General features: G+C 47.6%; 2 protein-coding genes and 1 long non-coding RNA gene across 3 annotated transcripts; 1 reads left to right on the top strand and 2 right to left on the bottom strand.

The window, feature by feature from the left end:
• The first annotated feature begins 2,540 nt into the window (after positions 1-2,540).
• LOC123025793 lies at positions 2,541-5,668 on the top strand. The gene is made up of 2 exons (XR_006415190.1): positions 2,541-2,716; positions 5,230-5,668. It is a non-coding gene; the product is annotated as an uncharacterized LOC123025793 (long non-coding RNA).
• Positions 5,669-6,532: 864 nt separating this feature from the next.
• Positions 6,533-14,871, bottom strand: LOC123026032 (trypsin-like). The gene is made up of 5 exons (XM_044435267.1): positions 14,823-14,871; positions 12,594-12,753; positions 11,072-11,325; positions 10,225-10,361; positions 6,533-8,151 (listed from the first exon to the last, which is right to left on the bottom strand). The coding sequence occupies exons 1-5, from the start codon at positions 14,869-14,871 to the stop codon at positions 7,897-7,899; spliced, it is 855 nt and encodes a 284-aa protein (XP_044291202.1). The 3' UTR covers positions 6,533-7,896.
• A 5,246-nt stretch (positions 14,872-20,117) lies between these two features.
• Positions 20,118-25,241, bottom strand: LOC123026031 (trypsin-like). The gene is made up of 5 exons (XM_044435266.1): positions 25,187-25,241; positions 24,435-24,591; positions 22,554-22,807; positions 21,255-21,391; positions 20,118-20,270 (listed from the first exon to the last, which is right to left on the bottom strand). Exons 1-5 carry the CDS (start codon positions 25,239-25,241, stop codon positions 20,118-20,120), a joined length of 756 nt encoding a protein of 251 aa, XP_044291201.1.
• Positions 25,242-25,495: the final 254 nt, after the last annotated feature.

Here is a 25,495-nt window from a genome sequence, read left to right as displayed (position 1 = left end):
GACTGAGAATCCAGGGAAGGAGGGAATAGGGTAGAGCAGCTGAAATCCTGAATTTCTTGTTTTATTTGTGTTCTTTGGGTAGGCGGAAGGACATTTGAAAAGCAAACTGTAAAAAAATAAATATCAGTCAATTATTAAAGAAACACATCCTTTGGAATGGTGTTCTGCACAGATGCAGAACAGGAAACGATGACCCCTGCCCAAAACCATTACAGTGACTCATTGTTTACCAGTGCGACTCATCGCAGAATCCATTAAAAGCGTGGCTGCAGCAGTGCTCTTCATGTGGAGCGGCGAGGAGGGGAATGCCTTGGCTTTGGTGCAGCAGAGGCCAGTGCTCCTGAGCCCAGATACCTCAGAGCAGTTGTGCCAATTACATTCTGGAGTATTAGAGGCCAGGCTCCTCCAAAGCCTTCTGGATGCTCTTCAGGGAGCAGGGCCGGTTACACACAGGATGCTGAGATGTAGTGATCTTTCCTCGCACATGTTTTCCATCTCTGCAACGCCTTGTGGATCGAAGGAGTAGGGATGGGGATCGTGCTTTTCTCTTTGTCTGTGAGCCACTTGAATGCCTTGGTGGTGCAACTTCGAAATGTGCCTCCACCTCCACTCTGGAGTGGCAGCCTGCAGAAGGGTTAGCGGCAGTGCACTGACAGGCCACCTTTTCTCCTCTTGCAAGGAACTCAGGGCAGCACACGCACTCATTCATTGCTTGCCTCCATGCAAGCCTCACAACAATCCTGTGAGGTAGGTTAGGCTGAGAGTCAGTGAGTGGCCCAGCATCACCGAGTGAGCTTCACGGCTGGATGCAGACTGGAACCCCGATGGGCTGAGTCCCAGTCCAGCCCTCTGGCTCTCACTGTGGTTGGATTCGGTTGACTGAGTTGGTTCCAGTCAATAAATAGAAACATAGAAGCAGAGCGAGTCAGAAGGCCATCTAGTCTGACCCCCGGCTCCAGCCGGCTCCACTCACGACATGCCCACCATGTCGAAGGGTGAGCAGCCACAGCACTGCAATTACCTCTTGACTTGGGAGTGGCGCCTGGCTAATGGATTAAACAGGTAGGCACAAGAGTTACCTGATCCCAGTGTTCTCCGCAAGGCTGGGGTGTATTTTATTTCTCATTAAATTAAAGTGTTTTTTACCTGAAGGACCGCTTTTTCTGCATATTGACACAGACAACTTTCATGTGAAGCCATGTGCTCTTTTGGGTTGATGCATTTCCTCTTTTCGAGTGATACACAAGTGGCCATCTTGAGCACAAAGGCTGGCCTTGTAGAACACCTCAAGTGGTGTTTGTTTGTTTGTGAGAGCCAGACTCTCTACATCATCTCTGCCTGGAGGAAAATACCAAGGGAACGGGAAGAGAGAGGTTATAATCTCCTCTTAAAGGTACAGATTCTTATATTCTAAGAGAGCCTGTTAAATTTAGCCAAGGGAGGGTTCTACGATAAATGATAAAGATATTTCTCTCGAAAAAGAAAAAGAAAAAGAAAAAGGAAGGAAGGAAGGAAGGAAGGTCGGTCCAAGCAATAGGCAGAACCTCAAAAGTAACTCAAAATAGGTAGGAATGGCAAATCCACCTGCATGAATCTCGGAAAAGTTTGGCAACAGGAGAAAAAGGTCAATGGACCTGCTGTCGACTCCAGGCCCTATTACCACATGAGCAAAAGTCATATTGTAAGCAATCGCATGAAAGGGTGTGACTAAAGCTCATAATTTCTGGGTGTGGTTGATGCTGGAGATGGCAACGTGTTTGGAGAATGGGATGCATAAATATGAAAACTGCCCTCACAGAACCTCTCTGTCATGAACGGAGCATTTTAACAGTGGAACCATTTTCTGCCAGTGCTACGCAGGTGATGGTGGGAAGCCTTCCTGAATTCAAGAAAGCACAGCCTTCTCAGCATAGCCTGAGTTCAAGAAGCCTGGGAATGTAAGAAAAGCCCTGCTGGATCATACCATATGCATAGAACAATACCCACAAACCCCTCTCTCCCACCACACAGAAAACAAAGAATGTGCATTTTCCCCATAGACTGAACATGCAAATACAAATTTCCCAGGGGGGCTTGCACGTTTTTGGGAATGTGCGAATCTGCAGATTTGTTTACAAATGCTGAGATATCTTCCTCCCCACCGAGATCCCTAAACTTATCCAACACACACTGCAGTGGGATCATCTCCTGTTTACTAGATCTGCAGTGCATTTCTGCTCTGTGCTCAAGAAACACCCTGTCTCTTACAGCTGGTGATTTACAGTTGTTTTCCCAAGCCTTAGGAATTTGCAAATCTGCAAATTTGCTTTCAAATGGTAATCAGTTTCTGTCAGTGAACCAATACGAAAAGGAAATCCATCTGACAATTTGCAAAAGTAAACACATGATCTTCTCCAAGTTTTTAGCTGCTCAGCTATTTATCTCTGCTGCATTTTTTGCTGCTTTCGCAACAATATTTTATAATGTGTTATTACTTATTTTATCCTTGGTTTTATTGTTTTTGTTTTTTCTCATATACCAGAGAGCTTCAGCAATAGGCTGTGATGTAGGGTTTTTTTTTCTGTCTGAGGCTGCATAGGATTTTGCCCAGAAGGAAGGAAGGAAGACACCTGAAGTAAGTGATCCTGAAGCCAGCCCTGCCCGTGGTCCAAGGACTTCACCATTCCATGGGGCAACAGTGAAGAACCTGACACCAAGTGTCTCCTGACAAATGTAGGTGTGTACGTTGCAAAACAATTCAGGCCAGTGTATGTGAGGATGACAAACAACTTCCACCCCATACTAGGGGTTGAAAGTCAGGATTTCGAGAACAGAGTGAGAGAGAAAGAGGGAGGGGGCGTAGCAACGCTAAGGTGCAGCCTCCCTGTTGACTTCCCTGTGTCCTGAACTCACATGCGTCAGCCCAGCCACGTCGGAGGGTCAAGTCACTGGCGATTGGCGTGTAGCTGCCCTCTGGCTGGGCTCTGAGGCCAGGTTCTGGCACAGCACTGCTCATGCATAGGATAATCCTTCCAGCTGGTTGTACATCATGCTGTTTCAGTGCGCTTAGCCACAGAGGTGCTGTCCTTGATGGATGCCCAGGCTTTGTCTGCAAGATCAGGTCCTGCGCACGGTCACCTTCATAGCAGAAGGGATCATGAACCTGCCTGACGATGAAGACATCTGATGTTTCTGGAGTGGATGATAGAATCCTGGGTGTGTGGATGTGAAAGAGATGAATGAAGCGTTTGTTCAGGTATTCCAGCAAAGGATGTGGGCATGAAGGCTGCCAGTGGAGTTCTGTATTTGTGTCCCTGCATATTTAGAATTATCTCAGTGTCTTGTTGCATCAGCCCTACGTATCTTCTGAGCCACCAGTGAGGGAGTGCTGAACGAAGTATCTTCTGAGGGACTCCTCCTCTGCCAGTGGACAACCAGTGGTAGGCTCACCTGGCATCACGGCAGGAGGCTCAGAACTGCCACTGGCTATGTCCTGCCATGTCCCTACAAGGCCAGGGCCATTGTGGGTAGCTGGGAAGCTCCACCACTTGACAAAAGGAGACCGGGGCAGATGTCGGTGTTGATGCGTCCGGGCAGCTCCCTAGAAGTGCTGTGTGTCCCTTTTGAGCTTGCCCACCAAGCCTAAATGGTCCCAGGGCATGGCCTGAAGGAACATGAGGTGGCCATCTTGCTGAAGCTAAGCAGGATTGGGTCTGTTCAGTGCTTGGAGGGGAGACCCCCTGAGAACTGCATTTGGCCACAATGGAAAAAAGGTGGAATAAAAATGTAAAATATAAATTAATATTCTGGTCACCAGGTATATATGGAGGCCGGTCAAATGCAAGGACAGAGAACTATTGCCTTGATGTCTTGGGATACTTCCAAATGGAGGACTCCTGGCACTAAGAACCTGAAGGAATTTTGCAGCAGTTCTGTTATGTTTTCCTTAATGAGTTTTCCACATGAAGAAAGAAAAATATGCGAGAAGTGGTGAGAAAACATGGGAGGGTTGAAGATGGAAGGGGGTGACCTCCGGTCTCTCCATGAAATTCCTGAGCTGGTAGCTCCAATGCCAGTGGGGAAGTGTATCCATTTCAGCCTGAACTTTCGAGGAGCAGTCCATGGTGCTGAACCTGAACCCTGGCTGAGGCTCAACACCACGGATGGCTGCTTTGCCATTCAGAAGGCAACCCGGAGTAGATACACCTCCCCACTTACATCAGAGACATCAGCCACTACTTCTTGGTCTGATCCAGCAGGACTCGTCTTCTCCCCCTGCTTATACACAATTACGTCACACCCTCACCAGAAGATTCCAAGGAGGAGGAGAGTTAGGCCCCAACAAAGGACAAGTATTAGCATATAATGATAGTAAAATATAATAATCATTGTTAATAATTAATGCTATTTATAGTATGAGTGATATCAGCAACTAATTATTGGTTATCAATGAGAATCATATGCCAGGGCCTGTGCCACAACAGGGGACTGAGCTCTTGGAGGAGTCCACTGAAATTCCAGCTCCTTGGAATGTGGGGAGCTTTCCTAAGAGGAGGAAGCTGGGTGCTTCCCGAGTTCCAGGGAATGGCAATGCCAGAAGAGCCTCGTGTGACAGAGAAAGGGCCAGGCTGCAGTGTCTACCTGAAGACAGAGGGGCTTCTAATGAGTTCAAGGTCCTCCACACAGGGAGGACCTGAAGTGAACTAAGGCAGCTGGGCTTGGGTGGAAATCTAGCAGCTCCAGGAGAAAAGCCCGGTAGAACTTTGCAGGAGCTGCTGGAAACAGTGCCTGGTTTTGGCTGTGCCATTGGCTTGTGGATTCTGGAGCGGACTGTTCTTGTTGCACAGATGAAGCATATCGCTTCCATACTTTGAGCATGTGAGCAATACCTGGCAGAAGTTCTGAAGGTCTGCAGCAACTAAAATAAGGAATGGGATGTACAAGAGGGAAGATAGGTTAATAGAGACAAACTGTCCAAACTAAGATTGAGATAAGCGGGGAGGAGAATCTGATCAGAACCAGTTTTCTCTGTTCTGGAGAAGACAGCCTGTCATTTCCCCTGTGTCAGCATATCTGTGCACGTGCAAGCAGAACTTGTCTATAAACTTTGCTGACTGTAGTTCAGGTTGGGAGTTATCTGGCTTTGCGGAATCATCTCTCCTAGGCACATAGTCCACCTGAATAATCCTTATTTATTTCTATATGGCATCCTTCTAGATGTATGTCTTTGCCTCTTTTAACTGTTTCCAGGTTCGGTCTTCAGCAGCAAACTTCCTTTCAGCAGTCCTGCCCAGCTTGTTCTTTGGTGCTCTGACTCTCACGCAGAGTAGGGGTGGTGTATCTACTCCAAGTTTCCAACTGAACAGCAAAGGAGCTATCCATGGCATTGAGTCTTAGCTGGTGTTTGATTTCGGAACCACAGAGAGGTCCTTAAAAGTTCAGGCTGAAACCCAGAATGGATGCACTGCTCTACTGACCCTGGCGCTAACATCTGACTGGCCAGCGGACTGAGTAGGACGCAGAGGTCGCAACCTTCAGCACTAGGGCGAGGATTTCTACTTAATTTAAAAATGCTAATCAGCATTATCACTGATTCTGAAACTAAGCAGACAAATGAGCTCATACTTATTTTAGGCACACTGCTGTCCTCTTTTGACTTTTTTGATGATGATGATGATGATGATGATGATGATGATGATGATGCATATCCTCCTGCTTGGGCATTTGTAAGTATCTTCCCTGGTTCTGCTTCTCCTGCAAAGTAGGCAGGAAGAGACTGACATGCTGCAGCTTGCTGCCCAGGTATCTAGCAAGTAGCAGAGATAATCTGCCAGCCAGGGGCAGTTCTGCAGGACAAGTTCCAACAGGTGATGAAATACCTGGAGATGCAAAATAATCCCCTGGTAATGAGCATTTGTGACATCTGCTATAACATCCCTCACCTGCAGCTCCTCACGTGGAAGGAGAGGTCCTGATCTGTCAGGCCTTGACCCTCTTCGTGAAGAAACCTCTCTCTACCCTTCCGCCGCCTCATTAAAAAAACAACAAACTCTGAAGAGGAAACGGGTGCAATGGAATCCTCATATCTTCCAGGATTACTGTGCACCTGCCCTAGATGGGTACTGCACTGGGGCTGGACACCCTTCTGCACTGACCTTCTGGTGGGTGTGCGATTGCAGAGCTGACACTGCCTCAACCTGATGATTACGAAGTAGCAGTACTGTCAGCCTCTTGCTCAGCAGATTGCCACTTCCTGGCAATGTTCTCTTGCAGCAACTTTGCAAAGGAGAACCCTGTTGTTGCCCGATTCCCTCTTCCAGGTTAGGAATCTGCAGTCTGAGAATCGTGCTACTCTCTCTGCGTTTGATCATAAGCCATTGCCAGCCTTGTTTGGATGTTTATCCAGGCACACAGACATATATGTAAGATACGCTGATTTCTTAATTCCCATTGCCCTCCTTGCCTGTTTGTTTCCCTGTTATACATGCAAGTATTTTTTTAAAGCAACAGGGAGAGCCCATCCTGGCTCATGGTTTCTGAGCCTCAGTCATTTGGATCCTGTCTTCTGAATTAGCTGCCAAGGCTGGCATGAGATTCAGATTATTGTGTGTCAATGCTACAAAATGCATGCTGAGCCCCACCTTCAGCCAGTATATGTGGGTGTGGAGCAGCTGGCACATGCCCTCACAACAACTCGGCAATGGGCAGGTCTGCGTCAGGTGTAGTTCTAACTCTGCTCCTGTACCTTTAACAGCAAACGTATACTTGAGCCAGGGAGGCTTTCCCTATCAAATGAAGTGGCAGAAAGGAGTCACCTGGTCAACTGGTTGTAATAGCACATGCAAAGAGAGCTTGACTTGCAAGATCACATGTACCATTTCCAAATCAATGTCCCAGGGATCTCTGCCATTCCTTGGCAGCTGATCAGAGCTTCCCTGGTGATGACAGAGAAGCTTCTCCTACGTTGCCATTCCTTCGATGCTTGCTGCTTCCCAGGGGTATTTTGTTTCTGTGTTCCCTTTCTGAAAAAGAGCATGCCATAGTTGGAGTGCAAGACCAGACGGGTGGCATCCTTCTACTTCATTCTGCACAGTTTTGGGGGAGTGGTTGCAACACCAGTGGTGTGGGTTGGACTGGGAATGCTGGCTTGCCACATCGCCTTGCTCCAAACGCCTGAATCTGGGCAGCAGATCAGATCAAAAAGGAGCCAAGCTCACTGCCTATCACTGTGTGCAGCTCAAACTAACTTCCTGTTCATTAGTGCAGGTTTCCATAAGAAGTGGAAAACAGGCATGCAAACTGGTATATTGTGATTTATATCCTGCCTTTTTCCTACAAAGGGCTCAAGGCAGCTTACATCATCTCTCCTCCTCCATCTCATCCCCACAACAACAACCCTGTGAGGTAGGTTGGGCTGAGAGTCTGTAACTGGCCCAAAGTCACCCAGTTGGCTCCATGACTGAGCGGGGACTAGAACCCAGATCCTCTGAGTCCCAGTCCCATGCTCTTAACCACTACACCACACTGGTACGATCCTTCCCACATAATGGGAAGTCCAGGGGCGGGGTGACCTCACATAAAACCCCTGTAAATGACTGTGAATGAGGATTCACAGGTGCAAAATCAGGGTAGCATATAGAAAAACTTGACGAAAGCACAACTCTGTTCTTTTTTTAGAAAGAAAAAAGTCCTACAAATCCCAGCATTCCCTAACCAGCATTTCCCCAGCCCTAATTGTCCACATAGCTGCTAGGTTTTGCTGCTGGGCAAAAATGAGAGGTGCTTCCAGGAGACATGCTGCAGCGTCATGAAGACCAAGAGGCAAAGTACACCAGGTTATGCCTCCACAGATCTTTATTTCATGAACTTATCTTAGGGTGGAAGGGCAGGCAAGACTGCACTTATTCCATGGAGACGTCAAGCCCAAGCCATTGTCTCCTGCAGCCAATCGATGTAGTTGCAGACTCTGACAAAAACACTGGGATTTTCCACGTGGGAGCATTCCTCAAAACCCCAAGAAGTGATGCCCTGCAGTTCACCATCACAGACAAGAGGTGATCCTGGATCGCCCTGCAGGGACATTACAATGACACCATGAATGAACAACAGAACCCATATTTTTCTAGTATGAAGAGACATATTTGGAGAGAAAGCCTGTATTTTTCTTTTTGGCCCACGTTACCTTCTCAACGTTCTGTTTGTCCTGCATGGCAATGATGCTTTAACATTCTGCATAACAGGCAGAATCAAAAAGTGAAGATGTTCCTATCAGTCCCTCTTCAACCTGCCAATTTACAATGGCTACACTGTCATTAAGAGGGGCATAGTAGCCCAGCTAATGTTTCTGCGAAGCCTGGATAGTCCTTCATTTGGTCTCCTATAATCATGATTCACAGGGAGTAGAGCTGTAGCGAGTTTCTAAGCAAATCTCTGTATGGCAGGCAGAAAGTCAACATGACAAGGATTCCCCAAGGACAGGGATGCAGCGCTGGGGAAATCATCAACTGTTGAACTTTTTGACAGCTGTTAAAACCTCTGGAAAGCCAGGCCATTAAAAATATTGTACAACTCTTTGTGTTCCCCTGATGAGTCCTGGAGTCTCCAGCTATTCCTCCTATTCCTGAGGCTCTAGATGCTTTGGAAAACTGTAGCCCTTCCCCTTTTACTGGTGCACCGAAGTCCCTGTGAAAAAACCACAGGGAGTCCTGTCTAAGAAGCAAAACACTGTTAAAAGGAGCCAGTGTTTTGACAGTTAGTTTGGGTTCTGGCTAGGTTTGGATGACACAACAAGCCACACTGCTGAATGCACGGTGGAGGAAATAAGCTATTATGGGTTATTCTCCCAGCTGAAACAGTGACCCAGGTTAAAGAAGCTGGAAATGGCTAGCGTTAGCAGATGGTGAATCATGCTGGTGAGTCAAGCTGCCAGCGTTTTTCTGCCATGAGGGGAAGAACTTTACTTGCGAAATTTCTGTCTGTCATGTAACTGTTAGTCTTGCTTCTATGGAGCCCTGTATCAGTTCAGATGTGGAAAGGTTATTTGGGGCGGGGATCACAGTGTGGCAATTTGCATGGAGGAGAAACATGCAATGGAGTGAAGCATCCAGCAAACTTGGAATCAGTGTCCATGACAGGTGCCATTTCTCTTCCCAGCATGACCTAAAGGGAGGGCAAGAAACACCGCCCTCCACTGGTTGGTTACAGGACAACGACATGATGATAGGACACCTTCAGGGAGCCAATCAGGGTGAGGATAACACTTCCAGGCCTAATTCTATTGCATGCTGGGCATCAAAATGGCAGCTGCCAGATGTTGAAACACCAGGAAGTCCCTCAGCCAGGCCACGAATGCAGCACATGGCCACAGTGGAGAATGTGAGCTGAGGGGGGAGACTGCCTCCCAGAAAGCGTTCTGAAATGAGGTTCGGTTCTGCAATCCGACAGGTGTCGTGCTGGGGGTGCATGGCGCACGACTCAGCCTCGGTGGAGTAGCGGGATGCGAGCACTGGGTGGCAGTGCAGTAGCCCTTCTCAGGGCCATGTTCTCAAAACCAGCCTCTTCTTCCAGGTCGCACACAGACTGGGCTATCGAAGTTGCTTTTATTTAGCCATGTAAGGAAGTATGTTTTGGTTGGTTGGGAAGCAGGGCAACTTTCAGTCAGAGCTGACCTTACCAGATTAGTGGCTACAGAGTCCAGCCCTCAACAAAGCTGGTTTGCATCTCTGTATATTCCATGCTTTTCAATCACTCCCTCTGAAAGCAGAGTCCAGTTGCTGAGCCTCTAGCCAAAGGAGGGCCACCGAGTGCCAGAGGGAAGTATCAGCATACTCAGGAGAATCTCAAGCTTTGTGGAAGAACTAAAAACTCTCCACCTCGTTTCGTAACTTAAAGCGCCCTCCTTCCTTCCCATCCCACAAAACAGTCCAATGGGGACAGACCACATTCTGTGGCCTTGAAGATCCCTGGGATGTGGCATGGAAAAGCCAAACTGGGGCAGGGGCATGGGGTGGTCAGCTAGAACCCTGTGCTGCTTTCCTGGAGTAGGAAGTAGCTGGCTGGACCCCTGGGCAAAAGCATTCCCATCAGGACGTGAAATATGCCCTATGATGTTTTGTACCCTTCGTGCTTCCCATATGCAGGCATGTACATTATCAGAGAATGTCTGCCAGCAGATGCACATCTGAAAATGTACACCTCATCTTGTCTAGGGAGGGTGGTGGGAACAGGTAGTCGCACTTGCCTTACCTGGCAGGAATCAGCTCCACCTTGTTTCACGGTGGCACATAGCATGTGCCCCAGTTGGACAGTGGGATAGGCACTGGAGCATTCCTGGTCAGGCAGGGTGGTGATGTTTCCACAGTACAGGACATCAGGCATGTACTCTAATGGGGGGCGGAGTGAGAGAATGGTGAATGAAGAGGGGATTTTCAAGGACTACGCAGGTTTTTAAGGATGCTATGCGGATTCTCCATCTTCTTTGCCTGCTCTCCATCCACTGCTCCCTTGTTTCTTATGGTATCAAGGCTAGATTTGGAAGGGACACTTGGGTAAGTTGTGTTCAGTAGGACCACCTTCCTGAGTGGCTTTCTCCTTGCTGTGGTCACCTTTGTTTGACTTAGTGGCCACCCTACTGCCAGGGGTTTTCCTCCCACCCACTGGCTGGTGTGAACCAACCCAGCCTCCTTGATGAAACCTTATAATAATAATAGGAATGCAGAAACCTGTTTCATTCTTGACCAGAGTATTTGTCCAGTATCCATTACTCTGTGTGATTAACAGCTATTCTCAGGAGAAATTCCCATCACCTCCCATGTAATCATTTTGATAAGATGCACCATCTATAGTTGGCTATGAACCCTTCCCTTCCCTTCCCTTGGAAAAGCTGCCAAATGTTACACAGGATTCTGTTGCTGTATCTTTTAACACGCAGCGTCGCTTGCACCTTATGGCATGGCAACAGGGGTCAGCTGAAGAGTTAGCAGCCTAATTCAAGGGGCTTTCAAGCTTCCACAGTGCAACACATCCCTGCTCTTTTCCTTTTCTCACCATCATCCGTGCCTCCTTTTCCTTCCTGGGGTTCCATCAGCCCTACCTTTCTGCAGGATGGTGATGCCCCAGCCAGCAAGCACGCAGTAGCTGCCAGGGGGGACGCAGTTTCTTGGCAGGGCGAGTGGCCTGACGTTCTTGTTCATGCGCACTGGGGTGAGGAGTTTGACCAGCATGATGTCATTATCCTTGGTGTAACTGTTGTAAAAAGGGTGCCAGATGGCCTTGGTTGCAATCTTGAACTGTTCAGTCCATTCCACGTGCCACAGACTGTGTTCTCCGAGTCTTGCAAAGAGGAAACTGAAGCACAAGGGACAGAACATACGTAAGTGGCAAAGTCGGGACCAGCAGTGTCATGGTGAAGGCTGGAGTGTGGGGTTCTGCAATGGCCATCCTCGTAGCCATGCCCCGAGGAGGTCTGCATGTGTGCTCAGTGTGGCCCCCAGGAGATTCTCCAAAATGGAATTTGGCCTCAGACTGAAAGAGGTTCTACTCTCCAGTATATAACCTTCCTCATCCAGCCACAGATCTGTGCACTTAGCTAATCGCAAGATGATCAGCTGAATGCCTCGGGCTTAGGGCTGCCCTATGTCCCCCAGAAGCCAGTCCTCTGTTTGAGGGTCCACCACTGCAAGTCTGCTTCCAGGGGAAAGAGCCCTAAGAAGGGAGAGCAGAGCAGGGACCTGAAGTTGCCTATCCACTGTTTGCACCTGGGCAGCAGCCTGAGCAGGGCGCGTGGCTCACCTGGCCAATCCTTTCTCCACTCTGGCAAGGTGGATTCCATACCCATTTAAATGATAGCCAGATTTCTAAGTTGGTATCTCTATCTATATATTAGCATATGCATATTTTATGCAAATCTGTTTCTTAGTTTGTCCCCTTTTTTGGTGTCGTGTCAGTGACCTGGGGTGATCTCTGAGACCAGATCGTATCACTAGGACGGTCCCCCTCCATATCAAAGGGCCAAAGTGATAGGACTCATCTGTGCCCTAAGTCAGGAATGCTGAACCTCTTTCACAACTAGGGATCAAATCCACTTTCAGAGAAATTTTGAGGGAAGGCTGGCATATTCCACTGATCAAAGGCAATACTAAATGTTTTGGGCCAAAATGCCCAAAATGCTTGCTTATTTTGACTTCAACTCTTCTTGCCTGTAGCTAAGCTTTAGGTCTGTTGTTTTAGGATGGGAGAAAGCAAGCAAAATCCACAAAGCCCCAAATGTTTGGTGGTCAGAAGCAAATTGGGGTGGGGGGTCCAGGGAAAGGGACCACAGCTATATATCTACCCCCAGAGGGCTGGATTGCTGTGAAGGTTGCGGCTGCAATGCCAGGGTGCTGGTGTATCCATTCTGGGCTCCAGCCCAAACTTTAAGGAGGTCTCCATGGTGCTGAAATCGCAGTTCCCTTTGGTTCAGCGCCACAGACAGCTCCTGTCGTGTTGGGTCTGCTGGTCTTGGAGCCAGCAGCCCCCACTGCCAGATTGAATGAGTCAGAGGACTGGCTTTGGCATGCAGGTTCTGCACACCTGCCCGAAGTGGTACAGCCCCCGCACCTTGCAGGCGCACATACCGACTGGTGTAGCATTGGGCAGCAGTGACCAGCCACTGCGCGTGGATCAGAGTGCCTGCGCAGTGGAACTTCAGACCATCAAAGAGTGCTACCATCCAGGGTTGGGAGTGCTCAACGCACTGGAAACCCCTCAGCATCCTGGGTCCAGGTTGTGCAGCTGCTGTTGGGAGAAAGGATGGGTGTCAGCTATACAGCAAAGAGATGCTGCTTACCTATCTCTGTCACAGGGCATGGACATGCTTTCACCAAGCCAAAGGGTTGTCCATCATCAGGGCTGGTTTCTGGAGTTCAAGGGCCATGGGCTAGTTAGGAGGCTGAGCGTAGCTTTCTTCAACCTGATGCTCTCCAGATGTTTGGGCCCACAACTCCCAGCAGTCCTGACCATTAGCCCTACTGGCTGAGGAGGATAGGAGCTGACATCTAAAACATCTGGAGGGCACCAGGGTTGGGAAACACTGCCCCAGAATTCCTCCAGCCTTTGCCATTTATCCTGCTGGTTTTTACTTTTCCCCTCCCTGAACGTTCACAGAATGAGCGGACGCCTCGACATGTGTCGCACTCTCTCTGTATGCAGTGACCTCTTAAACATTGCCAAAAGAGAGAAAACACAAGACAGAAAGGGAAGGTATTGTTTGCTTAAAAAACACAATTTAAAGGTATAGACGCAACATGAGAAATACTGACTGACACTTAAATGGAAGTGTGATACATCCCAGCCCAATGAAAAGAAGGCAACCAGAACTTTTACGCACCTTCCTGCCTACCTGCTCAGACATTTTGTTGTGTTTTACAGCCTGGAAGAAATGGATTGAATCGGCATTGCTACCACTTAGTATTTGCAAAGTACTCATCACTGTGAAGATGAAAAAAATACATTGTGGTGCAGAAGTTAAGTAAACAAAAACAAACTGGCACTCTTTGGTTGCACACGTATTCCTCCCCTTGGCTGAGACATGTTTCAATAGCTTCTGGTGCAAGCCGCTGCCTTCAGGAGCCAGCGCAAGCAGCTGAATGAAGCCCCTCTATGTGTAAATGCAGTGCCACATGATCTTGGGTTAAATACATGTATTTCTGGGAGGCTCAGAGTTTGTTGGAGAGCATATCTAAAGGAACAGCCTGATGAAGCTCAGTTCTGGGATAAAGTTATGAAGAACCACCAATCCAGGTTGCCTGCTTTTAAAAAAAAAAAATCCCAAACAGCAGCCATCCTCCAGAGCACCTTCAGATTCATAGAATCATCGAATAGTAGAGTTGGAAGGGGCCATCCAGCCCCTGCTGTTGCAGGACACCATGGTACACCATCCCACTCAGATGGCTGTTCATTTGCAAGGGAAGTGATATAGCTCAACCATGACTCTGCCCAGAGAAGGCTGCCCGCCAAAACTCAGTGACCAGGTAAGGAGGGCATTAGTCAGAGAAGCAACCAGGGGGTCAATGTTAACTCTGAAGGAGCTGGAGAGATCCACAGCTGAGATCGGAGGAACTGTCCATGAAACACTGATCACTCGGATGTGCCACAAAGCCGAGCTCTTCTGGAAGAGTAGCAAGAAGAATGGTGGTGGAGGCAGCAGGTTGTGAGGATGATTTTCCCCAGCAGGAACTGGCCAGGTTTGGAGGGAAGATGGTTAGATCCACAGAGAGGGCAATTCTAGTGAAAAGTCTGTTTTGGCCTACAAGGGACTTGAGGCTGAGGTGAAGGTTCAACTTCCAGCAGGACAATGGCCCTAAACACACACCCAGAGTAACACCGGAGTCATTTAGCAACAAGAACTTGATCTGTGGCAAGACCAGAAGGCTGCTGTTCACCAATGGTCCCCATACAAGCTACAGACCTAGAACAGTTTTGGCAGGAAGAATGAGCAAGGAGAAGCCAGATGTGTGAAGCTGATATGGACTTACCCCAGAAGCAAAAATTTTGCCAAAGGTGCTGTGAACAAGAACAGATTCAGACTGTTTCTGTGCATGTGTGCATGCAACCAAAAACTGCTAGTGTATTTTTGTTAACTTTGTTGCCACAATGAAAATATTTTCACCTTCACAGTGTTGAGTATCTTGCAGACATCAAATAGCGACAATGCGATTCCAGAGTTAGCAAAGTGCATTTGAACAAAACAAAATGCAGAAAAACCTCAAAGGGCCATGTGAATATTTCTGCAAGGCAGCACAGCTGTTCGAGCCAGTCTTATTCTCCAGCCCTAACCCTCTAGTACCACCTCCATGTGATCTCACCTGCACAGATCAGAAGCACAGCCCTCGCTAGAAGCTTCATGCCCGCCATGGGAGCAGTTGGTAATGGCAGGTTGCAGGGCCAACGGGCTCTGGAATTTCGGAGGAATTGAAAGGAAAATGGTCATTAGCAACCTGGCCTTGAGACTTCACAACTTCCATCGTGGACTGCAGGAATGGGTTTCCAGACGTTGCCACGGGGGCTTCCCCATTTCAAGCGAGATATGTTCCTCCAAACTTCCCAAATGTAAGGTGGACAGTTCAGGGCATACAGTGTTGCCTAGTGATTAGAGTGTTGGACCAGGACTTGGGAGATTCAGGTCCTGATCCCCACTCAGCCATGGCACTCACTGAGTAACTCTGCGCCAGTGACTTGACACCCTGTTTAACCTACCTCACAGGGCGGTTGTGAGAATATAATCAAATAAGAGGGACCACGTAGGAGGGTCTTGGGTTCCTTGCAAGAGGGGGAGAAGGTTGAATATAAGGTGTGACAATAAATAAAAATAAATGAGTTCCAATAATGCCTTTAGCTAAAGCTGAAGAGAGACGAGAGCTCTCAAAACCCTGAAACCTTTTTCAATCCTAGCTGGGAATAAGTCCCACTGAACTGACCAGGATCTGGACCGTCTTGCATGGGATTGTGCCACACAGGAGAGGGGTTTGCTTCCCATGACTGACCCACATTTCTGTAGCTGCGGTCAGTTGGGCAGGGCTAGCTCCAGGTCCGAGGAAGTCCTTGACAAAGCACCCTTGGCTCCCCACCCGCTCCACTGGCAGACTTCTGGGTGACAGCTTGCTTGGCTTGATGGACAGCCCTCCAGGGCATTGGGGGAAATTATTGCACAATGCCCTGGAACAACATTATGTTGGCGGAAGTTCAAAATGGCAGCTTCAGAGCAAAAGGCTGGAGGGAGAAGCAACGTCAGCAGGCACAGTTTGGGTGCTGAAACCCAGGCCTGGGGGTGCTGGATGCTGGTCTGGGCTGAAAAGAGATTTTTAAAATGACACCAATGCTTGCAAACTCTGACAGTAGGATGGGTAAACCCACTGGGAGCAGGAATCTTGATTTTACCCTGCTCTCCATGCTCTGAGGGGGGTGCTTCTAACGTCTAACAACATCACATGGAGTCCTGATGTGGTCATCTTGCACCGATAACTCTCGCGTGTTTCCCCAGCACCTCTTACCACGGAAATTCCCTTAGGCCCCTAAAGCCTGAGGCAGCCTCATGGTTCGATTGGTGGAGCATCATGCGGCATGGGATTTCATCCCCCCAGTCCCCGCTTCTGGGTTGCGGCATGCAGTGCGGCCTGCACACTCAGGTGCGCACACATGTGCCCGTGCTCCAATGGCAGAATTGAGGCTGACTCCACCACATCATGGATCTGCTCTCAGCTTTGAAAATTCAGCTCCCAGCATTCCACCTTCTGCTCCATCCCCTAGCGCAGCCAAGTTCTCTTTGGATGCGCTAGCTACAACTTCCACCATCCCCAGCCAACATGCTGAGGGCAATGGGAATTGTAGTCCATCATTTTTGCAAGTCACTAGATCGGGAAAAGGCTGCTGTAACCAATGGCACATACACAAATAAAAGAGATACTAGGGCACCTTGTGGACTAGCAGCTGCACCGTCATGTGAGCTTCCGTGAATAATTTTGTTGGTCTGCAAAGGCACCCTTTGCCTCGCTTTTGTCTTCTCTCCTGAACGGATCCCATCCTATATCAGGATAGAGAAAATGGGCTCTGCAGATGGTATTGGACTACAGCACCTATCACCGTCAGGGAGCTAGGGCTGATGGAAGCTGCAGTCCTACAACATCTGGAGTGCCACATGTTCCCCATCCTGCTGTACATACACATTCACAATCCTATGCATAATGCAATTCAACTGATCTTTGGCACATACAAATATCATAACACCCAACACCACTAGCCTGAAAGAAGTAAACCCGTCAGTCACCTGAAGTCCTGCTTTGGAATTCCGCTTCCAAGGAGGCCTTTCTGAGCACACAAACATCCACACAGTGCCAGGGATGGAGTCAAGGGATTGTGCTGGTCTCGAACGCTAAAGAGGAAACCATTCGGGAAAGAGTTGCTCCTCCTTCAACAGATAAATAGCATTAGGATAAAGAGCACGAATCCGCCCCGTGTCTAATGGCCATTGCATTGTTCAAAGGCCAACCCATCTCTCTCATGGATAAATACAGACTCCTCGGATTTTAACTAGCTGCCAATCACCCATCGCGAAAGCCCGAAACTTCTGGAAGCTCCAGGAGTTGCCACCTCCTCCCCAGCTGTGAAATGCCTTGGCAATGTCACACTAGGCCGGTGACTCATTTTTATTTGGGGTGTCACTGCGGCTTGGGCCACGCTCACAAAATGAGGTTAAGGTCACGAATCTCATGCCACAGACATGCCCTGAGTGCAGACACTCAATGTATGGCCTCCCATCCCTCACTTAAAGACTAATGAATGATTGGCATCAGGGTGAAACGAGGGCCTACGGACCTAGAGGCAACTGATGCCCTTCCGTGCATGTTGCAGTGAAAAGCGGCACCTCTTGATCCGGGCAGCTCACACCAAAGCAGAATTGAAGCAGGCAATCTATCTTCCGGGCAGCTGCTCATTTTGCCCGTTGCATTTCTGTGGAATGGGCCTCAAAAGGATGGACACATTGGAGACGGAAAATGGGCGTTACACCTCAACCATCAGTAATGTCCAGCCCAGGGCTGGATGTGTGCGTCTCTGAGAGCAGGTGTAGCTGCAAATCTGAGGAGACCTGGCAAACTGCCCTCTTCCAGCCTCCCTCCTACGTGGCTGGGCCTTGGAAGGGATCGGCAGTGCTCAGCCCCAGCCCCAGCACCAGACCCCTGTCCATTTTAGCAGTGCCCTGTAACAAGGCTATGCAGGAGGAATTGAGTGATAAAAGGATCATTCCCAGAGCTGGTCATTTATTGTGAGGCCTACAGGTCTCACTTCTCTGGATGCCCCCTTATTTTTTAAATAAAAATCCTAAGGGTTTTTTTTAATTAATTACTTAGTTTCTTGTGCAAGTTACTTTTTTTTAGTCTTGCCCTGGAAAAGGAGACTTTGGCAATCAGACACTTTATGGGCAGCCATTCCCAGACACACCTGCTAGCCAGCCATTGTGTCAGGCACACTCTCAGCTTTGTCTCAGAACTCCAATAGGCTCCACTGACGCCCCCCACCCCGCAAATGGGGACTATTGCATGCTTTTAAAGGGATGTCCCGGGCAGGGGTCCGGGGGCAGTCCTTTAAAGCACCCAGGGAGCTTTGGCTGTTCAGTACTAAGTGGAATTATCATTAACAATTATTATTAAGTGTACTTGTTCATGTTTCCATTGTAACTGTCACTCCCTTTCTTTTCTAGCAAAAAAGGGGGTAGTTGATCCCCCCCCCCCATGATCCCATGCATAAACTTTGCTATCCAGCAAGTTCTGACATGGAATGGGGCTGCAGGCTGTTGTTATTGTATACTGAAGTGATCTGGTACTGCGCCAAGGGAGAAAAGCTACCTGTTACAAGCCTTGCTGAAACTAACTACTGTCATCCCTACTTCTGTGGGAGGACAAGACATTTTGCCCTTGCAGATGGAGATGAAACACGAGAGAGGGGGAAGTCTGTTTTCAAGCCCTGAAAGGCTTGGGAACAAGCTCCCTGAAAGACAGCCTTTTCACCGCTGTCCCTACCCGAACCTGAAGCTTTTCTCCAAAAATCCTGCTCTGGGTGCCCTTGCCAAAAAGAGTGAGGCTGGAGATCGCTAGGATAAGGGTTGGGAAGCTCTGGCTGGAGTGGGTGGGGGGTGGGGGTAAACTCCAGCCTTCCAGGGCTTCCCAGGTGCAGCATCCCTTTTCCCTGGCCCTAACCTCTTTCCTCCAGTCACTGCCAGTGGATGGTTTCTCCGCTGTTGTGCAGTCTCCTCCTCCTTTGAAAAGGCTTTCTTGCTGGCAGTAGACATTTTAAGCAGCAGTGTGCCCCCATTGCCCTGTTGCCTCTGGAAGGGCTCCCCCTGGAGCGTCTCCGAGACTTAGTCTGACCCTCGTGACGGAAGAGGCTCAGCAACACCCTGCCCAGGAATGCACTGTCCGGGTTGCCCCGTGCCTTTCGTTCTGCCATCTGCTCATCGACGGCATTGGATTGTTTTAGCTGGGCTTTGTTCTACTCACACGCATGCAAATTTTGCCCAGTTGTGCAAAAACAGCCTACAATCCTTGGAATCCGTGAGACTCAGAAAAGGCAGGCTGCTGCAGAGTCCACAGGTCAGGTTCACAGAAATCCAAATCGATTTGAATCTGTTGTGGCTTCCTTATATTGCCAAACTGGTTTATATGTACTAATAACTAAAGAGGCATACCAAGTATCTGCACTGCACAAAAGTTTAAACCAGAACAAACTGGGTGGTCTTTAAGGTACAACAAGGCTCTTTATTATCTTTATTTTATTTTTAGAAATTTAGGGACAAACTGAAACATAAGCAAGTTTTGTTTTCTCATCAGTCCTTACTTTACTACCTTGACTACATACAATGTATTTTGTGCAACTTAGGACATATAAATGAATTATTTGCTAAATGTATCAAGTTTAAGAAGAAATGTCATTGTTTCCTTCAAAGGATAATTGGACTATATTGAAGATTAGAAAAGGAACTGCGTGTTGCTGCACACTGGGGTAATGTGTCCATCAGAAGGGAAAACAGAAACTAGTATATCAACATTTCTAGCAAACAAAACAGGTATTCTCATTTGGGATAAGAAACTGTCTCCTCAGTACATAATCATTTTCCAGAAATGGATGAAACTTTTAAAAAGAAATCTGCAACACCTAGAACATGGCCAGTCCAAGTCATCAGCAGCCCAAGATTTCTTTTTAAAAGAAAGGGCAAAATGGCACCTCCTCCAATTTCTTGTAGAAAACCCTGAGTGGATAAACCCTGGAGGAACATGTTACATATATACATGTAGTGATGCACCCCTGTAAGGAGTCCTGGGAATTGCAGATCTGTGATGGAAGAGCGGATCTCAAACCTTCCAAATGAAGGCTTCTTACCAAACACGGGAGCATTCTTCCCATTCTCAAAGAAAGATATTCCTTTGCAGTGGTTTCAGAGGCCAACAGAAGGCATGGTGAATAAAAACCCCTTTATTATTTCACATTTTAACATAGCATCGGGGAAGGGCCAAAAGCAGCACAAAAGAGACAGACCATCTTGGAGAGTCTAGTAAACAACAAGCAAGTGCTCCTCCCCAGAGAGTTCTTCCTGGATTGCGGCAAGATTATCAGTTTCTGCTTATAGTGTCTCGGATCCATTCCACATATCTGCAGACGTTAACATAGACTCCTGGCCTATAGGGTTGTGCACATATCTGGGGCCCCCAGGATACGATCCCCTGCAGCTCCCCGTTGCAGACAAGGGGGCCACCCGAATCGCCCTGCAGGGAAAACAAAACAGAACAGAACCATTTCTACATATCCACTTCTGACCTGAGGGCTGAGCTTTGAGGTAAATTGAGCTGAGAGAGAGAGAGCAAGGAGGGGAGAGAGACAGAGAGAGATATCTTCCAGGGCCATAAGCAGGACAGGCGCCAAGGGTTGGCATGGGTGGGCACCTGCCAAGGCCCTACATAACATCAGGGCGTCGGGGAAAAAAGTTCTCCGGAGCTGTTCCTATTCCTCACCACTGCAACCTACCTGTTCATTTGCCCCTTGCTCTGAGCCAAACAATGGAACTGGTAAGAAGAGGGAGCCACGGATGCCTCAGCTTTCCTGGATCGCTGCCTCCAGGCCTCTCAAGTAAGCTGGCAAGTGGAAGCAGCGATGCAAAAGAAGATGAGGGGCAAGAACAGCTGGTGAAATGGAGGGGAAAAGGAAGGGGGTCCATGGACCTGGAAGGAAGCTTGAGCATGCACCAGTCAGCAGAGACACATGCAGCTTTGAGGCGGACTGAGGAAGATAGAGGGCTGGGTTTGAGCTTTGTAAGCATTTTGGGACCAGTGGCCACCCAGCTAGGAATGATGGGTATTTGAAGCCAATATATCTGGAGGGCACCAGTTTGGGGAAAGTTGTCCTAAAAGACCTGATGGGGGAACAGTGGGCTGCAGGTGCCTGTTGGCGCAGTTAAGCTGTCTATATGTGCTGATATTCTTAAAGAAGCAAAAATATCATAAAATACCAAAGTGTCTCTAGATACTCCTCCTAAAGGGAATAAACCAAGGTAATTGCCCATGGAACTTCTTGAAGCTTGCGGAAGTGTGGTTGGCAGCAAGCACAACATGATTTTCAAGAATTAGTCATGAATCCCCAAATGCATGTTTGAGATAACATCTGGTCATGAGTGTGGAAAGGTTGAAGATGAGAGAACCAGAAGATTCCAAATACCATTTTTTTTCCTGCTAGCATTCACCAATTTTGCTCACCTGGCAAGCATCTGTGCCTCCTTCCGTCCTGCCAGCACAGACCATGTTCTCGTTGACGTACGTGGGGTAGATGGCTTGGCAAACATTGTGACTGACGATGGTGACGTTTGCACAATGCAAAACATCTGGAAATGTTGCTGGAAAGAAAAGCACACGGTTCAGAGAAGGTGTCTAAGAACAGAAAATGAGGACAATGGATGGAAGGGCATTTTCCATCCAGTGCATAATTAACTTGATTGATGTAGACACCTGGTGTAATCCTTCAAATGTCTACACTGAAGTAAGTCCTTTTGGGTCCAGTAGAGCTTACTCTCAGGTAAGTTTGCATAGGATTGTAGCCACATACAGTTATGAATGGTGTTCAGAGACAGGGTAGAAAGAGAATATTTTTCTCACTTGCCCTTGTGATATTAGAAACATATAATATTAAAAACATGTAATTTTTATTTTACATATAAAGGAATGTGTATTTTTGTCTGCACAGTTAAGAGATATGGGATGTGAATACCCTTGGTTTTAGAGTGGGAGAATACTTTGGATTCCCAGATCTGAAGCTCCAAACTCGGAGCTGGGAAGGAGTGTTCTGATCCCATGGCCCCAAAACCCTCTCAGAGGGGGTGTGGAAAAGACGTGTCCCAGTTACCTCAATCTCAGAGAAAGATTAAAGGAGGAATTTGGAGGGGAGACTGCAGGGGTCTGTGTATGAGGTTTCTGATGTCTTCTGCAGCTTCTTTCCCTCCCCTTTGATATGTACCAGCTTGATGGTGGAAGGTGGCCTTCTAGCAGCAGAAGTGCAGAGCAAAAGGAGAAAACTCCCCTCTGCTGTTCTGTACAAGATGTTTGGAAACCTCCAAGATCAGAGGCTTAGAGCACCCTGATCATATTGTGCCCTAAATATAATTAGTGATCATGAAAGGAAAACCCCCCAAAAGCCAGTGGATTCAACCTACATTTTTATCTGTAAAGTTCAGAGGTGGGGGAATGTGTTAGACCTGGTCAATAATTAGAGTAATGCAGTGTATTTTTCCTTTATGTTTGTCTTGCATTTGGGAAATGAATATGAATTAGAAAGAAAAAAAACCTTTGCATATTAGAGAGAAAGAAAAAAACCTTTGCAAATTAGAGAGAAAGAAAAGAACCTTTACAAATTAGAGAGAAAGAAAAGAACCTTTACAAATTAGAGAGAAAGAAAAGAACCTTTACAAATTTGAGAGAAAGAAAAGAACCTTTACAAATTTGAGAGAAAGAAAAGCCATGTTAAGAACACACTCTGAAGGAAATGTACCTGGCCCAACATACCTTGGGGGCTTGTTGTTGTACCCCAGCCTGAAACGAGGCACTTGGTCCCAGGCACAGGGCATCTGGTAGGCAGACTGAGGGGCTGGACGTTTTTGGTCAGGCAGGCTGGAATCAGCAGCTTGATGAGCATGATGTCATTGTTCTTGGTTCGCGGGTTATAGCCAGGGTGCACAATGACTTTTGTTGCCAGTTTTATTTGTTCAGTCCAGTCGATTTTGCTGAGGCTGTGCTCCCCAAGGCGGACAAAGAAGGGTCTGGGAAGGAACAAACATTGGTGCAATATGGAGCTGTGTCCCACAGCCTGATGCCCAGATATTTGGCAGGCATTTCTTTCCCAATAGAAAGAGCTATTCATTTAATGTTGTTACGATTTAATTTACAAAGAAGGCAAAAGTGTTAAATTCTATGCTTACTAAAAGAACATGAGCAGCCCCATGTTTTAAAGTTGGCAACTGGTAATATAGTGAAAAGAGATGCATGTAGTTCTGTTTTTTGTTATTAATAAAAATAAAATAAAATCACTGAGATAAATAAAAAGGGGGAAAGTCCATGATGCAGTAATGTCTTCCTAGTCCTTAAAGTTCATACTCATTACAACTTTCAAAAACACAAAACTGTAACAAAGACAGCTATTGAAAACTCCACAAAATATCTAACACGGTCCACCACTTTCAAGGCCATTTTCATGACATGGACAGTCCAACCATACGTCTGATTCAGCATCCTCTTGCAGCTAAAACAAAATGTGCAATTACATTTCCAAGCTTGTTGTGCAGTGGTATTATGTACTATGTAATATGTGTTTTGTGATTGGTTATTTTATGAAAGGGGAACACCCCTGCAATGGCCAAATTGTGAGAACACTCACAACACACCAGAATTGAGTTAAAACAGGTTGAGGATTCCTGTTTTATGTGGCTACAACAATTACAAGAAACGAACGGGTGTGCACTCTTAGGAACATTCAAATGCACTACACAAAAGCTATGGATTAACTGTTCTGGAACTAATTGCCAGACACCACCATGCAGAATGAAAAGTGGAAGTAGCGAATATCCATGCAGGGTTCACATATTATGAGGGCAGGTGCAATTTTGATACTGACTAATTCTTAGTCTGGGGTTCCATTTATGCAGGTCTGCATATGGATCCCCTCATACCCAGACATCATAGAATTTGTCTTCCAGAAAACCCAATTCAACCTCTGGCTCAATGAAGCAAATCAAGAGCTAAAGCACCAGTGACAGTGACTGGCTTGCCCCATCGAGGAAGAGGTCATCACCCTCTAAATAATCACTTCCTTTGTCAAACAGCTCTTACCATGAAGATGTTTCTGTTAACATTCATCTAAAACCTGCCCTCCCAGAACTTGCATCATCAGGTCCAATCCTGTCTTCTGTGGCAGCAGAGAACATGCATTTGTCCTTTGCTGGGCAGCACTCCTTCAGAGAGTTGAAGGGGAACATCTCATCCTTCTTGAGTCTTCTCATGTCTGGGTTACACATGCCTGGTTCTTTCAGCCTTCCCACGTAATGGGATTTGTTTTCCACATCACTGACCATCTTCATGGCCCTCCACTGAAGCCATTCTAGTGTGTCTAAAGCCTTCTTAATGTGCCCTGCCCAGAAACTGATGCAAAGAGGAAGCTGCAATTGGTCCATGGCACTAGTCTTTCTAGCACAATATTGTCAGCACTGAATGGCAACAACCATCAAGGCTCTCAGGCAAGATTCCTTCTTTGACTTGCCTGGAGAAGCCGGCAATTCAACTGGGATTTGCATGTAAGCATGTGTTCTACCCTTGAGCCATGGGCCCATCCCATCACAAATGAGTAAATAAACATACACACATGCCGCCTAGTTTCTGCTTACATGCACTTACGTTCTTTTTCTACAGTGGGCAGCACTGAGCACCCAGGAACGGTTGATCAAAGTCCCTCCACAGTTCAGCCTGAAGCCAGTAAAAAGTGCAGCCTGCCATGGCTGAGAATTGCGTGGACAAGGTTTTCCACCAATTATCCGTTCTTCTGCTGCGGTGGCTGGAAGAACAGAAGCCAGAAGTTAGCACTGTTCAGAGGAACTATCAGCTGCCAGATCAAGGAATACACTGGTGTGTGATGATGCTACAGTTTTGTGTGGAATGGACGCAGGGATGCTTACGCCCAAGGGCAACTGCACAAGCATTTTCAAAGCAAGAATAAGCATTGTCCAGGAGCAGACTAAGGCACGCCTGTTTTAGCCAGAGCAGCCTGGGAAGCACTCTCATCCCTTAGTTCCAGGTCCATACTGCCCAAGGTGGTAAAAATACAATAACAAGACATTAAACAGCTAATAACTTGCTCCCCATTTTATGGAAAGGTTGTGCACTAGTTCCTGGGGAACATGGACGGCGGTGCTGTAGCACTTGCATCCTGCTTGAGGGAAGGCGGTTGGTTGGCCACTGCGTCCTCAGAATGCTGGACTAGCTGCTCAGATTGAGCAAGCTTTTCTTTAGTTCTTATAACTTGACTCAGCAGAGAGACCTTTTGAAAATTCTACCTCAGCAAGCAAAGTGGCTCTGGAGCCATCCTCCCCCGCCCCAAAGGAACGCTCAAGCCCTCCCCTCCCCCCTGGCCATGCTGTTCTTGTGCTTACCTGAAGATGACAGGAACAGAATGGCAGCCAGCAATTGCAGGAGAGCAGACGGCATGGTGGTGGGCAGTAATTCTTCCCAGGAATAAGATTTCCTCTGAGAAATGAGAGATAGGCCAATCATTCCTCGGACCTAAGTGTCCCAGAAGCAAGGATGAAAGAGTGGGGGAAAGGAGGCGTGTCATGCATTCCTCTTGCCACCCCCAAATAACCAACGAATCAGTTCAATGAGAGCCATCCTGCCCACTACAGAGAAGGTGGTAACAGACCGTGGCAGCGAGTGCTCAGCTTTCAGATTGCAGAAGGTGGTCC

Source organism: Varanus komodoensis, unplaced genomic scaffold (assembly GCF_004798865.1).
Source record: "Varanus komodoensis strain SLA01 unplaced genomic scaffold, ASM479886v1 scaffold29_1, whole genome shotgun sequence".
Classification (NCBI taxonomy): Eukaryota; Metazoa; Chordata; class Lepidosauria; order Squamata; family Varanidae; genus Varanus; species Varanus komodoensis.
Note: the sequence above shows the minus strand (reverse complement) of the source record. Positions and strands in the feature narration are given on the sequence as shown.